General features: G+C 41.2%; 1 protein-coding gene across 1 annotated transcript in view; it reads left to right on the top strand.

Annotated features, from left to right (window-relative positions):
- LOC142563782 (uncharacterized) overlaps positions 1 to 17,989 on the top strand; it is an 85,878-nt gene that overhangs the window by 14,476 nt on the left and 53,413 nt on the right. The window contains exons 3-6 of the mRNA XM_075674399.1: positions 11,256 to 11,306; positions 12,225 to 12,271; positions 14,500 to 14,538; positions 16,105 to 16,137. Of these exons, the coding sequence (XP_075530514.1) occupies positions 11,256 to 11,306; positions 12,225 to 12,271; positions 14,500 to 14,538; positions 16,105 to 16,137 (170 nt within the window). The remainder of the gene's footprint in view (positions 1 to 11,255; positions 11,307 to 12,224; positions 12,272 to 14,499; positions 14,539 to 16,104; positions 16,138 to 17,989) is intronic.

Below are 17,989 nucleotides of genomic sequence, written 5' to 3'. Positions count from 1 at the left end.
TAAGCGTTTCTGACCACCGCTCATTCATGGTTCAACGCCGCTGTAATGTCACTTTGAACCTCTCCTCGCTGTTTTTATGAACAAGAGCGTTGTTACGAACGTCCAAGCAAGACGACATTTAGCACTGGCTAGCGGCAAATATCGCGCTTTGTCGGCTTCTAAGCTAGATGCAGTTATACTTAATGTTTTTCTAAATCATGTCGCGACTAAGATGGCGAAAAATATTCGTTATGAAAAAAGATCATTGACGGGATTGATTGATTTTGCCAGAAGGAGCAAAGTTCGATAACCAGTAGTCAGTAGCTTTGGTGCTTCATGCAATAATTTTGCGCTTCAGTGCTTCCATATATGTGGGATACACTCCTTCGTTTGTCATTTCTCTGTATTTGGATGTAAGTTGTTTTTGACAATATGCTGTTTATTATTTCTTTCAGTGACTCCTATGGGCTTTCGCGCTTCAGCGTTTTTGGATAAAGACATTTCAAGTGGAGAATTCCCCTGGCTTTGTGACGCTCCTTTCAACCTTTTTTTGGCAGTATAGCATGCGCCCTTAAGTAAAATTAATAAAATGGTTTTGCGTGCGTCACTATGGGTTTACCTTTTCATTTTCGTGCGGCCTGCTGCAACAGGGATAAAAAATATGCTCTGTCAAGCAGAAAGTGCATGCTGTAGTTTTAAGCATGAGTTTGTCACTTAGTGGACAGAAAACAATTTTAGGTAATAAAATCATCGGCTTTTACGATGCGCAGAGAATGTTTGTACCCCAGTGGTTGCGCGTCTAAACTTAATCAGGCTCATCGCGCTCTACTTACTTTTCTAGAGTTAACTAACTTAGGTTCCCGTTTGTAACGTCGAAACTATTCTATTCAAAATTCTGTAGTAGCGTTACCTTGACTGACCGGCCTTTCTCTGTGTGATCTGTACTGTGTTCTACTTTATTCTTTAGATTTGTCCTGTTGCTCCTCCTTTCCTCTTCCCTCCCCTCCTTCCTATCTTTCATTTCTGTGTTGCTGTCACCTCCCTTCTGAAGAGTCGGCAGGCATTGTGCCCCTTCCGGTGGCAGTTTTCAGCCTGATCCTCGCTTTCCCTTTCCTGTTAATTGTATATATCTGTTGAAAACTAGTAATAATAATAATAATAATAATAATAATAATAATAATAATAATACCTAGGTCTTTAAAATGTCCTCAACACGTACTGAAAAAATCCTTGAATGCTCTTCTGAAGACATCCTGAGGATTTACTGACGCCGGTCAACAGGACTTGACAGGGATGTATTGAGGCTCATGTGAGGACGTCCTAGGGATCCTAACGAACTCACTTGCATGTCCCTAGGAAGTGCTGCGGTTGTGGCGTTGTCTGGCTTTGGGAAAGTAAAAGCATTCGATATTGATTTCGAGTATACGAAGTCGTTTTTATCGAATATTCATATCTTTATCAGATTCTGAAGCGTCGCTATTCAGATACCTCTATATTTATGGGTAATTTCTAAAGGGTGAAAATTAGCTCACTGATCGCTATATTATGGGTGCTTTTTGAATTGGAATTTGCAGGTGTTTTGAAGGCCTCAAGTTGAGCATAGCTTGTAACTGGTTTTCCGTTTACTGATTGCAATGATATACCATATATTGGTTTTTGTATACCACAGCTGTTTCGTTCTTAGGCTCGCAATGCATCTCATTTGCTAACATGACTTCGTCCGCTTGGTTGATGTACTGCTGTGTGCACTGCGTGTCACAGGACGCATACTTGCGCTGACACTCCAATTTCAGTGTCCCTGAGGGCGAGTATATTCCGTGCTTCGTATATTCTATCTTTCCGCTATTCCAGCTGCCTGTGTGCAATTTCTCTAAGCATGCCCGTTGCTAAGTGAGCGGTTTTGGTTGTGAAATCTTTGCGCAAATTTATAAATTACTCTATACGTGTTCTATGTTTCACAACGAGGCTATTTACGACGACGTACAGATATAAAAAAAACTGATGGCTGGAAAGCCCGGTTCTAGATGGCTTAGACTGCTTTGTTGGGCTAGACATACATTGTGTGACAAGTTAATTTTAGCTCAATCTATTGTCACCGGCAGCGAAGGCTTCGCATGCGCAGATATCTAAGGATAACAGGGGCAGGGCTGTTTTGACATCCCGCTGCGGCTAACTCCAAACTTATGTGAGTCAAAGCTCGAAATGAGGAGGGCCTTTTGTATCGTGCAAAAGAGAGAACCAGTCGCGATTTCGCATTTATTCTGTGAAGAAATTTGCGCTATTGCACAGTTTCCCCGAACGGTACGGCCGCAACCTCCGGACCGGTAAGTGCAGTCTCCTACTGCAATAGACCTTCCTCCACCTAATAAAAATATTCTTACACCTTAACATTGCCTATTATAGGGACCCCTTGGTGTGAACTCTCATTCTTGATAACAAGGATACGCTGGTCAGGTAGACATCAATATGAGATTCTTCTCAGCCGTCTTCCAGCTTCTCGCAATTGCTGGTAAGTATGGTGTGAAAGCTGCCGCCGCTAGTTACAAAGCTATGAGCCGTTTTATCAAGAAAAACAACGTGCTATATTCAATATCTTACAGAACCAACATTAAAACTGAATTATGAAGATCCAAATGGAATGTTTCGTATAAGCTTGGAAAGTAAATTATAAGGATTTAGATTTTCGAATTCTGTGGCCAGCGTTAACCACGGGATTCGCTGCGTAATATTAGTGTCCATAATAGAAGCCTTTAGATCAGTGCGGTCCCTGTGTTGCATAGGCGAACGAAACAGCCGCCAGTGAGACTTCGGATAATCTAGGTGCGCTCTGGTACGTTCAAAAATACTGTCGGTAGCCTCAGACTTCGAATTTCCTGCGCTCTTAAAATTAAAGGAAGCTAACGCTGCAATGTGCTCTGCAGTCCATAGTGCATTTGGTCCCATACAAGACAACTAAACGAGTTGGCGTGGAGAGCAGCCCATCTCATGCAGCCCCTTGCGAGAAAGAAACGATCTGTATGATATCATTTAAAATACAAGAAATTATTCAATAAATAAGCATATTGAGGAACAACTTACAGTCTCGAATTTTATGGGTAAGTGACATACGATTTAGGGCAAACTTGTGGTACAAAAGATTAGTAAAGTAACATTTCCTCTACCCAAACGTGCTGTGCCTGGAGACTTACTCGAAGCAACTACAAAAAAAGTCCACAAAATGCGGGTTTCATAAGAAATTGTTCAGCCTATGATGCGAATAGGATGTTTCGACGGCGCATATGAACTCACTCACTGAGGCTTGAGTCCTTCCTTTGAATAGCTTTTCAAAAGGACACAGAATGTGCACTAAGTGCGTTTAAGCTATTTTTGTATTTGCCGCAAAATTGTCTTGATGCTTTCGAACGCCTCACGTACGTTCTATACCGGCGAAAGAAATACAATATTGGTTCTGTACACACACGCAATTTCAAATTGGCAGGCTGATAATTCTTTGGTCGTTTAAACTGTTGCCATGGGTCGAGGTGCGGTGGCGCTCACTCCATCGGGCCCGATAAAAGGCAGCAGGCACCTAGCCATATGAAACTGTAGCCAAAGAATGATATTCGCTTTGAAAATTCTGGATGCCGTATATTGCTAAAGCAATACATGCGATTTTTGGTGTGACTCGCAGTATGTACAAGACGAACGACATTCACGCCGGTCACCCCGCGCTAACACCTGGTTGTGTATCGAAACAAATCGGACGTGAACGAGTATTACACAATGCCGGCTAATAATGAGGCCCTAATTTTTACTATTTTTGTGCAAGCAAACTGCCCTGTTAAGTTTGCCGACAGCACCCTAGAGGCCTGCAGCTCCCCTCGTATAAAAGGAAGGAAAACGCAGAGAAAACTAGAATAGAGTAGTTGTTTACAACTATCCTAATAAAGTCAAAAACGTTGAGCTTTCTGCGTACATCAACGCTCAAGTGACTGCCATTTGTGGCCAATCTTAACTCGGTGTCACAGACTTCTAGTACGTTGAGAAACATTGCAAATAACAGCCGTATTATGCTTTCAAACTATTTATTCGTAATTTTAGCGAAGCTGGCAAATAACTGATGCACTTGAAACTTTGTCCTCACATGACCCAAATGATGCCTCCTATTTCGCAAAGATGCTAACATTTAAGCAAGTACTTCTTTCTGTTCTTTCAAGAAATTGAGCAGATATTCTAGGTCGTAATGTAGTCTCCAACAACCTGAGGAGTTAATATGTTAATTTTCTACGAATGTTTTAAATAAATTAACAGATTTAGCTTTCATAGGGCTTCTTTGAGAACTGATTCTTTGAACCAACGAAATATAAAGGGTGGCCCATGTTTCAATTATCGAGCATATCTGAAAAATCAAGTACACGCCCCGCATCGTATGGCAAACGGCCATACTATGGTTGGTAAAGGCACCTCGTACAACGTAAATACGGAGGAAATGGCAATAAGGTAAATACGGTCGATATACATACATTATCTACACTTCAAACGTTCCGCACTTATGGTCGATAACACGGGCCCGATTCTCTCGAAATATAAATAGGCTGCCATTTTTGTTCTCCCGTGCCCCTAGAGACGCATTGAGGGTGCTTCATATGTCGTTATATATAATAATTCTGAACGGGCAAGAACAATTGATAACCCACTTTCACTTAGTCCCTAACTAGAACAAACTCTTCAATACTTTGCTTTGACAAAGCTGATGATGTTTTCTCATTCCCTATAGTTGATTAGTTATTGCAAGACTTCGTAAGAACACATGGTCCACGTTTTCGAGCACTTCGCTCTACTTTAGAGCGACGCATTCGCACTGAAAACGCTCTTCCCCGAGTATTGAGACTAACGAGCCTGGAGCAATGTGTAGCTCCGAAACGTACACGCCCACTTCCGCGCTCCCGGCAGGTTTAGAACTCAGTAACTTGTGGGGCGTTTCGTTCTCCACCGAGCCTACGAGAACAGTCGCGTCTGTGCATGAATTTGTAGCCGGAGAAGACACCGCCGCTCACGCCACAAGAGAAGTGCAGGTACTTTATTGTGCGGATCATTCCGTATAGGACTTAAGGCTGTCACAGGCCTACTCTGGAAAATAAAAACCACCAAGTCTCTTCCGTCTTCTCCCGTCGCCGACAGCGACGGCCGATGCGAGCTGCATGGGGCGTGATCTACGATTACTGGCATCGGCAACATGGCGGGATGAAATAAACTGGGCAGGAGTATTACGTCGCACAGGGAGCCTCGGAAAACCAACTCGCCGTGAAGTCATTGCCATCACGTTTCCCTCGAAAATATGGCCCAACACGTGACCTCTGGGGGCTCAGCGTTTTCACGGTCACTGTGATCATCAGCTTATTTTTATGTACAAACAATGAAGAAGCACGTATCCTATTAGACCGACCTCGACCTAGGCAATTCTAAGTTGTGCCTGCCAATTTACCAATTTCAATTCACTACCAAATATCTTGCCGTCTTTGACTGGGCTACCCTTTCCAGGGCACTTATTTTGTAACTGTAACAGTTACAGCCAGTTATCTACCCTGCGCATTTGGTAGCCTGTCCGGAACGGTTTGTTTGTCCTAATGTCAAAAACATGAGCTACTCCTGTTTGTTCACGTATTCGCCCCTTAAAGATACACCTATTCGTCTTTGCAGCGATATTTGTGTGGTCCTCAGCTCATTTTCAAGCTTTGTTAACTTCTGCTACTGACCCATATGTTAGTACCGGTAGGATGCAATATTTGTACACTTTCCTTCAACAATAGCGGCAAGCTCCGTGTCATGATTTGGTAACGCCTACAGTATGCGCTCCAATCCATTTTTATATCTTTGTAAATTTTCTTCGCATGACCAGGTCCCCTATGAGTAATTGACCCAGATGAGTTCACTCTGCACAGACTCAGCACGCTGACTGGCAATGGCGAAGTCTTTTTTTCTTTATTGAACATTACCTTCGTAAGGTCACCTTTGTGGTGCGGGGTGTTGTCAGGTTATCGGATGTTTAGGGTCTCAGGTCACTGGGCGAGAATGTTTGGTTCCAGGTAGTTTTATGGGATGCGCTCTTGTTCGACTGCTGTTTCTGCAGTGTGTGGACGGGCCGCAAGCACTAGTACGCACCACGTGCTCCGACCTAACAATCACATGCTGGGCTGACTCGTCTGGCTTCATTGTTGTTGCGCAGCACTCCCACATTATTCTTTTCTTTCTCCAAGAACTCCAGCTCGCTAACCATGCCCTTCGAGATAAACGTGAACGAAGGAAAATTTTTCTTTTTATCAGGAGAAATCAATGAACTTACTTTGATCGCTTGAAGCGAGCGAATTAATTAATAAAAATTCACTGGCCTCCGCTATTTTTGCACGCCGCTATCATTATGTTTGTGTTTTACTTGTTTTACTGGGCAGAAGTTCGCCAGGTGAAGAGGGAAGTTCGCAGCTCGTAGTTTTGACGCTATGGCGTTCTTCCTCGTCACTACAGCGTGGCAATAGATTAACCCGCCAGCATGATACTACATCACTGCGTAAAAATATTGGCTTTCGCCGGCGTAAAAATAACACTCAGAAAAGGGAAAGCAATTTCTTGCCGTCACATTGTTATATGTTACCTTAACTAAGCATTATGCTTATTTCCCTGCGCCTAATACATGTTACATGTGATTTGTTTTTCCAGTCTCGAAAACTTGCACGATTTTCTACATCTATTGACCATCTAAATAAAATGTTCCTGGATACTCTATATCACGAAATGTCGACGTTAATACTATACTAGCATTGAAGTAATGTATCTGCATATCGTATTGCACATCGCATGGAAAGCGGACTTCCCAAATTTCCTTTTACCGACATCTTATTTACTTCTATGTAGGCCGATGCTACTCGCTCGATGGACTAGCTGGTCCTAATCTGTTCACTTACCATAAAAACTGGAATACAGGTAGAACTTCTTTCAAAAAACCGCGGTAAAAATTCGACCCCGTCTCATATACCGGTCATATTTTACCGGTTGATAGAGTTTCTTTTTATTTTTTACAATTAAAGTTTGGCGGGTCGATGTATACTGCCCTTCGGTATTACGGTATTTTTTTTGTTCCCGCCCAACTACTTTTCACACTGACTTTTTTAATTCCTGCCGCTTGTTCTGTTTGTCTATCCGGGCGCCTAAATATTAGCGCATACCCATTCTTATAGATTGCTGAAGAACGTTAACATTCATATATTGTAAATATAGTTTTTATATATTTGCAACATGCCCGTAACGATATTGTCGCATACCAAGTTGCACATACCCAATGGACCAAGTTGCCCTTTCTCCAACAAACCCAGTGGTATGTCCACTTACCCATATCCGGTTGTGTAACTTGTTTTGACGCCTAAATTGTCTATTTGGTGCATACTCAGTGGCATATGCGAAGTTGCGCATACCCAAGGACCATAGTTGTACATTCTCAATTGGTATGTTCTTCAGTTTCAGTTTATTTCTTTAACAAGTAGATATACATGCTTACACAAGTATAGAGAAGGAGGTCCCAGAGCATGTGGCTGAAAGGAGACCTGCTGTCAGGAAATATAGACATTTGTGCAAATACACAGCATGAAACAGCGATGCAGTAGTCACTAATTGGAGGATAATACAAAGCAAATGTTGTACAAACTGCAAAATAATATAAAGTACATAGCTAGTCGTAGAATTAAATAGTAGTTTGAGGCATTCACAACAGTAAAAACGAAAAATATTTATAAAGGCTACAAATGAAAAAATTGCAAAACCGGAAAAGAAATGAGCAGGAGTAAACTGAATAGCTTAGACATGTGGATTATTTTGGCTATTTATTAGAAAAGCGAATAATTTTTTCTTGAAGAAACCTAAAGACGAAGAGCGCTTGACATATATTGAGAGGCTCTTTCAAGTAAATAATGCGGCGAAATATCCAGATTGCTTTCCATAATGAGTATGTATTAGCGGCAATAAGAAATTGTTGTTAGCGGCAAATCTTGTGCGGTTCAAGTTAACCAAAGTAGCCTCAGAAAATATATTTACTGGGTGAGGATTACGTGTTACCTTAAATAACATTACGGCTCATTTATATTTAACAAGATTTTTTACTGAAAGTATTCTGTGGTTGAGAAGCATATCAGAAGCATTGCAGCAGAATGAGCTGAACGACAATATCCCGATGGCTCGATTCTGCAAATGCTGTAGTGGTGCTATATGAGTTGGATATGTTTTACCCCATGCTGTAATATAGTAATTAAGATGGCTGTGAAAAAAAAGGATAATAAAAGATCAGCAATGTTGATTTACTAAAGTAATACCTACATTTAAGTAAACTTCTAATACAGGGAGAAATTTTGCGCTTCAAATAGGCGATATGCTTCGTAAGTTTTATGTTTGTGGGAAGAATTGTACCAAGAAATGAGCATTCATTAACTGCATTGATGAAAAGAGAGTTTACGTTGGCAGTGGGAATAAATTTTGGTGTCCTATGATTTGAATGAATAAGCATAAAAGGGTAGGATTTGTTCTCAGCGGGCTAAGCTGGCACCACGTTAAAATAGTTTTCAGATCAGTGTTTAGCTTAGTTGTCAGAGAAGTTAGTGAACAATCGGTTGCAAGTAATGCGTTGTCGTCAGCGTAAAGGAAGGCCTCTGTTTCTGAAAAAAAACTAAATCATTTATATAAAGCAGGAACAATAGTGGGCCAAGTAAGGACCCCTGCGGGGCCCTTTAATGGTTATTCTTAAATTAGAAAGTCCGGAACTAAAACCCACAGCTTGTTGTCTATCTGTTAGGTAACTTTTTATAAGTGCTAATGCTGAGCCATCGATGCCTACTTGCCACAGTTTAGCAAGTGAGATGAGGTGGTTTATGGATTCCAATGGTTTGGATGGATAGATCAAAACTGATCCTGCGTAGAAACCGACATCTATAGCGCTTTATGTTTTATCCGTGAAAGAAAGTATAGCACAATCAGTTCAGGATCCTACCCTGTAGCCAAATTGATATGGCGAAAGAATGGTAAATTTTGAGAAGTATTTCCTCAAGCGCTTTTTAATACATTTTTCGATTACCTTGCTACAGAAAGGAAGAATAGCAGTAGGGCGATAATTAGAAATGCAGGAGCGGTCACCCTTTTTAAATACTGGAATAATTTCTGTTTTTCTTAGTTGACTTGGAAACACTCCAGTCTTAAATATCAAGTTGGTAACATGAGACAACGGGCGAGTGATAATATGAGCTATTAATGTAATATTAATAGAACTGATTTCGTCCAGACCTGCTCCTGCAAACTTTAAATCATCTATGACATTGATTATTTCATCTGGGCCTGTTGGAAATAGGTACAATGATTGCAAGCATCGCTAAAATGATTGAAGAAGTAACTTAGCGCGATAAAAACACGCTTGTCTCTGTCTGCCTTTCTTGTTTCCGTGTTTATATTGCGCCGAGTTACTTCTTTAATTATGGACGACGAACTAGCCCAACAATCAAGTCTCCTTAAATGATATTATACGTGGCACGATCAGAGGAATGGTCACAGAAAAACTTATTAAATGCGTTCGCGATTTCTTCTGTTTGTTTATACGTGGCGTCTGATGAATTAAGCTTACTTATTGGTTTAGCCCGATGGGGGTTGGTTCAAGGAGGAATTTATTATTTTCCACTGTCGTTTTGAATCTGTGCTGACTTCGGCTGTTCTGAATTTATAATTTTTTGGATACCCTGACCAGCCGTGCCTGTGTTAAATAATAATATGCAAGATAACAGATTGTAATTGTATACCGGGAGTTATTTTACACAACTGTATTATAATTAGTTCCTATGTAGTAACATGAAAGCGCCTACATGTATTTGTGCTTTAAATACTCGTGTATCTACACTTAATGCGTGATTGTATTGCTGCACCAGCCGCTACCGTGCCTGTCTGGGAGACCGGAGCTTTCTCAAGCCGAAGAAATGTCGGCTTTTTTTCCGGCTCTCCCTTTTTCACCATGTATCCAGTGGTGAAAATAAATATCATGATGATGATGATGATGATGATGATATGGAAATGCTACAATAAGTACCCATGAATTGGTTTACATAAACCCTTTAGGTTAAACAAGTATGCCAACAAGTATTTTGCGCCTAACAAATATTTTTTTCCTGTGTAAAACTTGAGTATTTATTCTCAGCTCACAGCCCATTTCTAACACATACCAATGTCTTAACAAAATAATGAATTATACGGAACGAAATCTCCGCTACTTCTTTTTCTTTAATTGAACGAGCCCGTACGTGCCAGTCGGTGTGTGTCCGTTTGTGGCCAGTTCTCGAGTGTGGGCATGTCCCACTGCGATCCGTACACGAAACTTGTTATGCTACACCAATCCCATATTCGTAGAAGCAGAAATTTAAGAATGTTCAGTTAACATACATTCATTAATGTAAATTGGGTGTACGTACTTTATCCTCAGTGATGAAACAAACCACACTGAATGAAGCGTACTTGACGCAGCACAAGGTGATTTATTCATTCGTAACCATTTAGATAAACATTTCGGAGATGGATATTTCTATAGAAGCGAGCGTTAGGCACCCTCAGGCACTTTAGGCCAACATGAGTGTTGGGCTTCACGTGTCACAAGACCCGTGGGTACGTGGGCACTGCGACCTGCACTTGCTTTACAGAAAACGCAGGTTTTATTCGCCACTGTATTTCTAGGAACCACCTTTGAAAGCAGGATAATGCATCCGTCAATAAAAAAAATTAGCGGGTGCTTTAGAGGCGCATTTACGAATGAAATCAGCTGCTAACGCTATCTTTCTTGCAGGTGGCCCATACTTAGCTGTCTGCATGTTGTATTATTCAGGTATAAAGGCGAACACATGACCAAGACCATAAAATAAATCGCTATTTATTTTGACGGCACTTTACGTGCCGTTTCTGAACTACGAACATGTTACACTACTGCACTCATATTATGAACGGGATTTTCCTCTAAAAAGACCAAATGTTGCAACATTCTGAATACATTACCGTGATCTGAATATATAAGATTAGAGCACGTGGTTGAACGAAAAGGCCTGGTAGTTTTTTCCACACGAGCGAATTCCAGTTCCTCTGACGCGCTGTACAAATTTTAATTCCTGGGTGTAAGTGGTGGAGGACTAGCAGTCAGTGCGAATACCACCTTTTGACCACGCATTGAGTTGTCTTACTATGTGATGTTGAATTATACAGCATGCTTTACGTAGTATCGCTTGATTCTGCAGGCTTATCTCTCTCTTTCGCAAGTGTAAACGCTGCAAACACAACAAGTGAAGGTAAGACTTTTTTGCTGCTATTCAAAACTTGAAATCAACGTTTGCAAAGAAACACGGGAAAATCTGGTGACGGATTTGCTGTCGTGTAAATTTAGTTTACCTACAAATGTGAAATATTGTAAAGCAATTCTCTGTACTTATATTTACGTAAAGCACGTATCACCTGATTGCCGACTTCTCTCAGTAGAAAAAGCACTCTGGTTAGTGTCGATCACATCCAGCAAGTTTGCATGGAGAAAACATTTCGGCCTCTCTTTTGGAACGGAATAGAACAATGAGGTTGAAATGGCAGTGGACGCTCAAAAAATGTTAGAAAAGCAAATTGAGTAAACTAAAATCAAGGCAGAGACTTTAACAGTAGTCAAATGAAGGCACGTCACGAAATAGATTTTATGCAGAAAAACAATGTTACACATCTGCAACAGCTGAAATTATGACATTTTCTGCCCAGGGTTGCACGTATTCAACACATCACGTGCAAAAATATTCTGAAGAACACAGCAACCGCAAAGCGAACTATTACGTTCGATAGTAGTTTCTAGAGTGTTCACTACATACATTAGGGGAAAAGAGCAGCGCAGGTTCACTTAACGGCTCATAAAAAAAGCTCACAATAGCTTGTTTGTGGAGCTTGCGGACAACGTGGGTGCCGCCATTTTGCGAGCTACAGAAACGACGACTTTTGGCCACCAAGCGGCTAAGACAGTAACTTGGTGGAATGAAATACCCTCAAGCGAGAATAGTATGGAAAACTTCTAAACTGCATTAGGATCCTCGCAAACGGCAGGGTGTGGAACTGAGTGTTGCAGAAGTGCAACAAGGTGCAATAATGCATGATACACGATAGCATGATTATTTCAAAATTTTGTGTTATTTTCTAAAAAACAAGTTTGCTTTTGCTTGCGTTTCCTTTTCTAGATTCCTGCCAAGATATTCAACTACCCAACGTGGAGAGTCTGAATACTGTAAGGGCTAGAAATATTGCTGTGGAATGGTTGTAGAAACATTGAATATCGTTGTCTTCAAGGTTGTTCATGCTTCCGAAATGTTCATGCCTCCGGAAAGTGTGGTGCCAGTCAGTGTGATTTTGTTAGAGAGCTTGCATAAAACCATCGAATCTTGGGCGGGATAGTGCTCTCGTTGAGTGTGTGGGCATCGCTGTTCCGTGCTAATATATTGGACTTCAGTTGGCATGGTATTGCATATTGTAAAGATGCCTTTATTGCCTGGATTAGCATCCAAATGATTTTAATACAAATAATAATTTGGAATCGATGACATCTTAGCAATGAAATCAATAGTGACTTGAGCACAGAAATTAGTGTTTGTGGCACCTTGCCTCTAAATATGTCTGCGGTTGCTCCTCATAGAACTTGCGAAAATTTTGTAAATGCAAAGGCTATTTTACCAATATAAAGACTTGAAATGAGTGCATAAATATTATCACGTTGTTTTCATAGTCTTTATAAGCCTTCTGCACCATTTCAAATGAATAATACATCCCGGTGCTTCTTTTAATCAAGAACTATTTGCTGTGTCATATATGCTTTGTCATAGAGAACAGCAGATATACGTGTCCTCACGAAGAAGAAATTTGGCGGCAAAATTTATTATTAGTATGATGTATATATTTTAGATGAATAAGACGTGCAGAAAGGGCAAGAAAATGCATATACCAGCAGTTTACGAAGAAGATAACGTGGGCCCTGCCGGGTTCTAAAATGCAATAGCAGTAGATACAACAAATGACGAGTTTAAAGGCAAGGTCTGCAAATGACTGAACATAATACTGAATGACTGAGCTAGTCAAGCAAGGACGTCTTAATGAAATTTTATTTGTAGTTGTACTTCCTGGAACTGTGTGAAGTAAGTCCCGTATATTAAACAAATTGTTATGTTTTTATTGTGCTCAGAGTCTTGCACGTTTTCTTCACTTCAAATGTTTTCTTGCGCGTTCAAAGAATATACGCGTAAATACAAGGTGTATCGCATAAATACGCGTCAAATTTTGCTATCCAATTTGTTTTCAAGGCTTTCCTTAGAAAAGTGACGTTAGTTTAGGCATATCTGATCTAATGAAAACCCTGTAAATTTTTTTCATGGGAAAATGAAAAAAATTATGCAGTGACAGGACATGTGAGATTTGTCATAGTTCTCTACATGAATTGATATATGGAAGTGTATTGTAATGATCGTCAACTGCTGCGTAAATAATGCGTAGCACACTGAGTTGTCTAATCTGCGCGCTTATGGCTTCAGACATCCTACTGGCGCCATTTTAAGCTTCATATATTCAAAATTTCCTACCTGCCACTGCTTTCTAACACAGACAGGGAATAAGTGTCTGAACACTGCACAACCATTGTAGACTGTACTTCTCAGAAAACAGTATTTTGGTCAAATATATTGAATTTTTAAAGTTTCGAAGTTGTTTCGAAGCCAGTACTACAAAACTTAGGAAAATAGATAGTGCAAAATGTCTTCCCCACGTTGACTAGACATGTTTGTAGCTCCTGCATGCGCTTGCGCCATAGTTTCCATGAGTAATCTCTGTAGTAAACCGTGTGGTCAGTGTGAGTGAAATATGTAAAAGCCTCGATTGCGTCGTCAAATGCGCGCGTGGTTCACGTGCAAACCTTTGAAAGGGGTGACTCGCATTTACGTGCCGTGGTTTAAGACTTGAGGCTATTATAATTATATAAAGGACAGAATGGGAAACTACAAGGTTGCGCGAAAGCGCTAGAAGAATCCATTACACGATCATTAGTGGTTAGGACTTGCTCCTGGCGCAAACATTTGAGAGGCCGTGGACAAATAGGGCTTTCGTAAACATAGAGAAGATCATAGGCTTCGTGAATGTATTGTACTATGCGTATTGATGAATCTTAATTGTTATCACTTTTTTATGTCAATAGACCAAATCCGGTCTCTCACATTGCGAATACGGAGATCCGTTCATATCGCTTCATTGTCTTTCCTGGGAAGGAGAGCATTTGGAAGAATTCAGGGCGGAATACTGGCAGCCTAACAAGTGACACAAATCTTAAAACCAAGAAAGTGTCGTTTTCAGTCATCGCCATACACCACAAAAAAGACCGGTGACCAGTTTGGCAAATCCCTTAAAGCGACTCCTCCTTCAATTCGTCAGAGCATAAAAATGCGTGCCTAATTGAATAACCGTGTTTTCTTACAGTGCCTTGGTCAGGCCAGCACATCCTGTGATACGTCACAGGTGAGCTACTTCTCTAAGTATTTTGGGCGTAATGAGAATATCAAACTACATTCGCTTCTTACTTTGTGCCCTGCAATAAAGTTTTTATCTTTGTGGTGTTTGTGTGGGCGGTCCCAAACCATTTGTTACACGAAATATTAAATTAAATTGTAAATGGAGCAAGACACAGTACGAAAAATTAGAATGTATGTGCAAATGCGTATATATGAACTGAACTTTCATAAAGCAGACCCATTCTCCTTAATTGAACTCATGCGCACAAGATTGCTCGCCACATGCGAATTCTGCTTGAAAAATACTTGAAAAAATAACAAGACACGGTAAATATTCGAAAAAGGAGGAGTGACATTCTTTTCGAATATTGATATACCTGGGACTTTATTTTGTCAGCTTTTCAAGTGTTTCCAAACCGAGTAAAAGATTATATGCCATGGCTCGCGTTAAAGAGGGCTTTTGTGCCTTTCGTAAAATTTCCAATTCGCAGGACGCATTCGTTTACTTAATTTGTTCATAGTACCTGGAGAAACAATAGCTAAGGGAAGTTTTGCTGTCGTCTTAACCGACAGACAATAAGAGCAAAATTTTCGCCGAAGTCACTTTTACAATGCATGTCGAAAGTAGTGTGATTCGCATTGAAGCATTGTAGCGACATAACGTAGTACCACCACCTAAACATGTCATGTATGGGCATCTTTGCAGCCAGGTGCCTCCCTCATGTATAGGACGTGGTTTCGATTGCGCCCACGACCGAGTAAATTTTAAGGGATATTCTTTTTGTTATTGACGAGCAGGACATAACCTGCCTCACAAACTCAGTGACCCAAGTTCTCAATCACATAACGAGTGACACGGTTCCTTCACCATAGCAAACGTGATGCTGTAGTCATTGAAAATTGGAACAGCCAGTGAACAAAAATGTTGGGACAATAGTTGGAACACAGAAACAACATCGATACCGGAAAGTACGCAGGCGGTATGGTGTCAAGTAACTTACAGCGAAGCTGTTAAGGACTAGTTCCTCCAGGATCGTGTCCGTACGTAGAAACGAAACTCCCCATACGAGGGCCGATCCCAAAGGTAGTGTAATACCGGTTGACCCACGGCGGAGGTCAAGCAGGCGTTAAGCACTCCCCATAAGTGGGTCGATCCCGAAGATATTGCAATGCCGGGCCTACCCGCGGCAGAGGTGAAGCAGGCGTTAAGTACTCTCCTAACGTGGGCCAATCCCGAAGATAGTGCACTACCAGGCCAACCCACGGCAGAAGCGAAGTAGGCGTTAAGCCCTCCCTATACGTGTGCCAATCCCGAAAATAATACAATGCCGGGCCGACCCGCGCTGGAGGTGCAGTTGGCCATTGAAGGCCCTCATACACAGCTTCACTAGTCATCCTTCTTCACAGAGTGGAAGGGCACTGCCTTCTTTTTAAAATGCTAATTGCTATAATACTTCATACCGCCCTGATATGTCTGGCACCTGGCAAAAACTTTGATTTGTCTGAAACCTGGCAAAAAACTTTGTTATAATATTTACTCTATCACAGTTGACTTCTTGTGTTTACTGTGCAGGACCCTATTGATGCTGTTGGGCCACTAGTTAAGGTGAGTGCGTCAAGGGAACTGAAATTATTAACCATCATTCTGATCATCATCATCATCATCATCATCATAATCATCATCTTCATCATCCACTTTAAGGTCCACTGCCCAGGACGAAGGAATCTCCCTGCGATCTCCAATAACCCTTTCTTGCGATAGGTGATTCTAACTTGCGCATGGAAATTTCCTCATTTCAACCACCCACCTAGTTTTCTGCCCTCCTATTGTTCGCTTTTCTTCCCTTGGAACCCATTCTGCAACTCTAATGGTCCACCAGTTATCTATCGTGCGCATTACATGGGCTGCCGATTTGCATTTTTTCTGTGAATGTCTTCTAGAATAGCGGCTATCTCCCTTATGCACACCGCCCTCTTCCTGTCCGTTAACGTTACCCATACCATCGCTATTTGCGCAGTCTGTAACTTGTTTTCGAGCTTCTTTGTTCACCTCCGATCTTCTCCTCATATGACACACCGGTAGAATGCAATATTTTACACTTTTCTTTTCAGCGACAGTAGTACGCTCTCAGCTAGGATTTGGTAATGCCGGTCGTATGCACTTCAACCCATATTTATTCTTCTGTTAATTTGCGTCTCATGATCAGGATCCCCTCTGAGTAAATGACCTAGATAAACGTACTCCTGTAGAGACTCTAGACGGTGTCTGGGAATTCTGAATTGCTGTCCCATTGCCAATGTATTGAACTTTATCTTTGTCTTCTGGATCCACCCACTCTTACACTTTCTCGGCTTAAGTCCTCCATCATTTGTTGTAATTTGTCCTCAGTGTTTACGAACAGTGAAATATCAGCTGCAAACCGATGGTTGCTGAGATATTCGCCGTTGATCATTACTCTTAAGCCTTCCCATAGCGCTTGCGTTTAACGCGCGAACTTTGTCGAGTGAGGCTGCTTAGCAGGTCTGTTTTAGGTATTATCAGACATTGCCTGGATATTAATGGCCTTTGTGAAGTTAAAACTGGCGAGGCTTATACAGTGCTGACTAAGCGCCATGTCCTTTGCTACAAAGATCTTCCAGGTAAGAGAGAATATGGGGTAGGCTTTCCAATCTACTACGGCATTGCGGGCGACGTTGACGAATTGTACAGCGATAATAGAAGGGTAGAAGTCGTCGTAATAACGCTAAAAAGGAGGCAACGAATAAAGGTAGCACAAGCATACGTTCCAAGTTCCAGACACATTGACGAAGAAATAGAACACATTTATGAATATGTAAAATTAACAATGGCAAAGGTGCAAACTCTGTGTACTGTAGTGATGGGTGAATTCAATACAAAAGTGGGGCTAAAGCAGTTTGGAGAACACACAATTGGCCAATGAGGCATCGATTCTAAGAACACTAGAGATGTTTGTAGAATTCGCGGAAAGGAATAGGCTCCGAATAACGAATACCTCCTTCAGGAAATGCAGTAACATTAGATAGACCGGGGAAAGCCTTAACGGGAAAACAACAAATCAAATGAATTTCATACTCTCTGGCGATCCTAGCATAGTACAGGATGTAGAAGTATTGGGTAGGGTAAAATGCAGTCAGCACGGGTCAGTGAGGTTTACCATTTCTCTCAATTTCAAGAGAGGCAGTGAAATTAGCGAAGAATGAACAGGTCAACCTAGAAGCAGTAAAGGCGAAAGAAGACGAATTTAGATTGGTGCTCGCAAACAAATATGAAGCTTTAGAACAGGAACAAGAAGATAACATAGAGATGTTGAATGAAGCCGTAACTAGGTGGATTTCAGAAGCAGTCGTTGAAGTGGAAGGTAGGGCATCCAGGCATCCAGCAGGTAAGCTCCACCAAGTAACGAAGGACTTAATAAAGAAAGGACAAAGAATGAGAG

Source organism: Dermacentor variabilis, chromosome 11 (assembly GCF_050947875.1).
Source record: "Dermacentor variabilis isolate Ectoservices chromosome 11, ASM5094787v1, whole genome shotgun sequence".
NCBI classification, from domain to species: Eukaryota; Metazoa; Arthropoda; class Arachnida; order Ixodida; family Ixodidae; genus Dermacentor; species Dermacentor variabilis.
The sequence above is the reverse complement of the archived record's forward strand: the minus strand, read 5'-3'. Positions and strand labels throughout refer to the sequence as shown.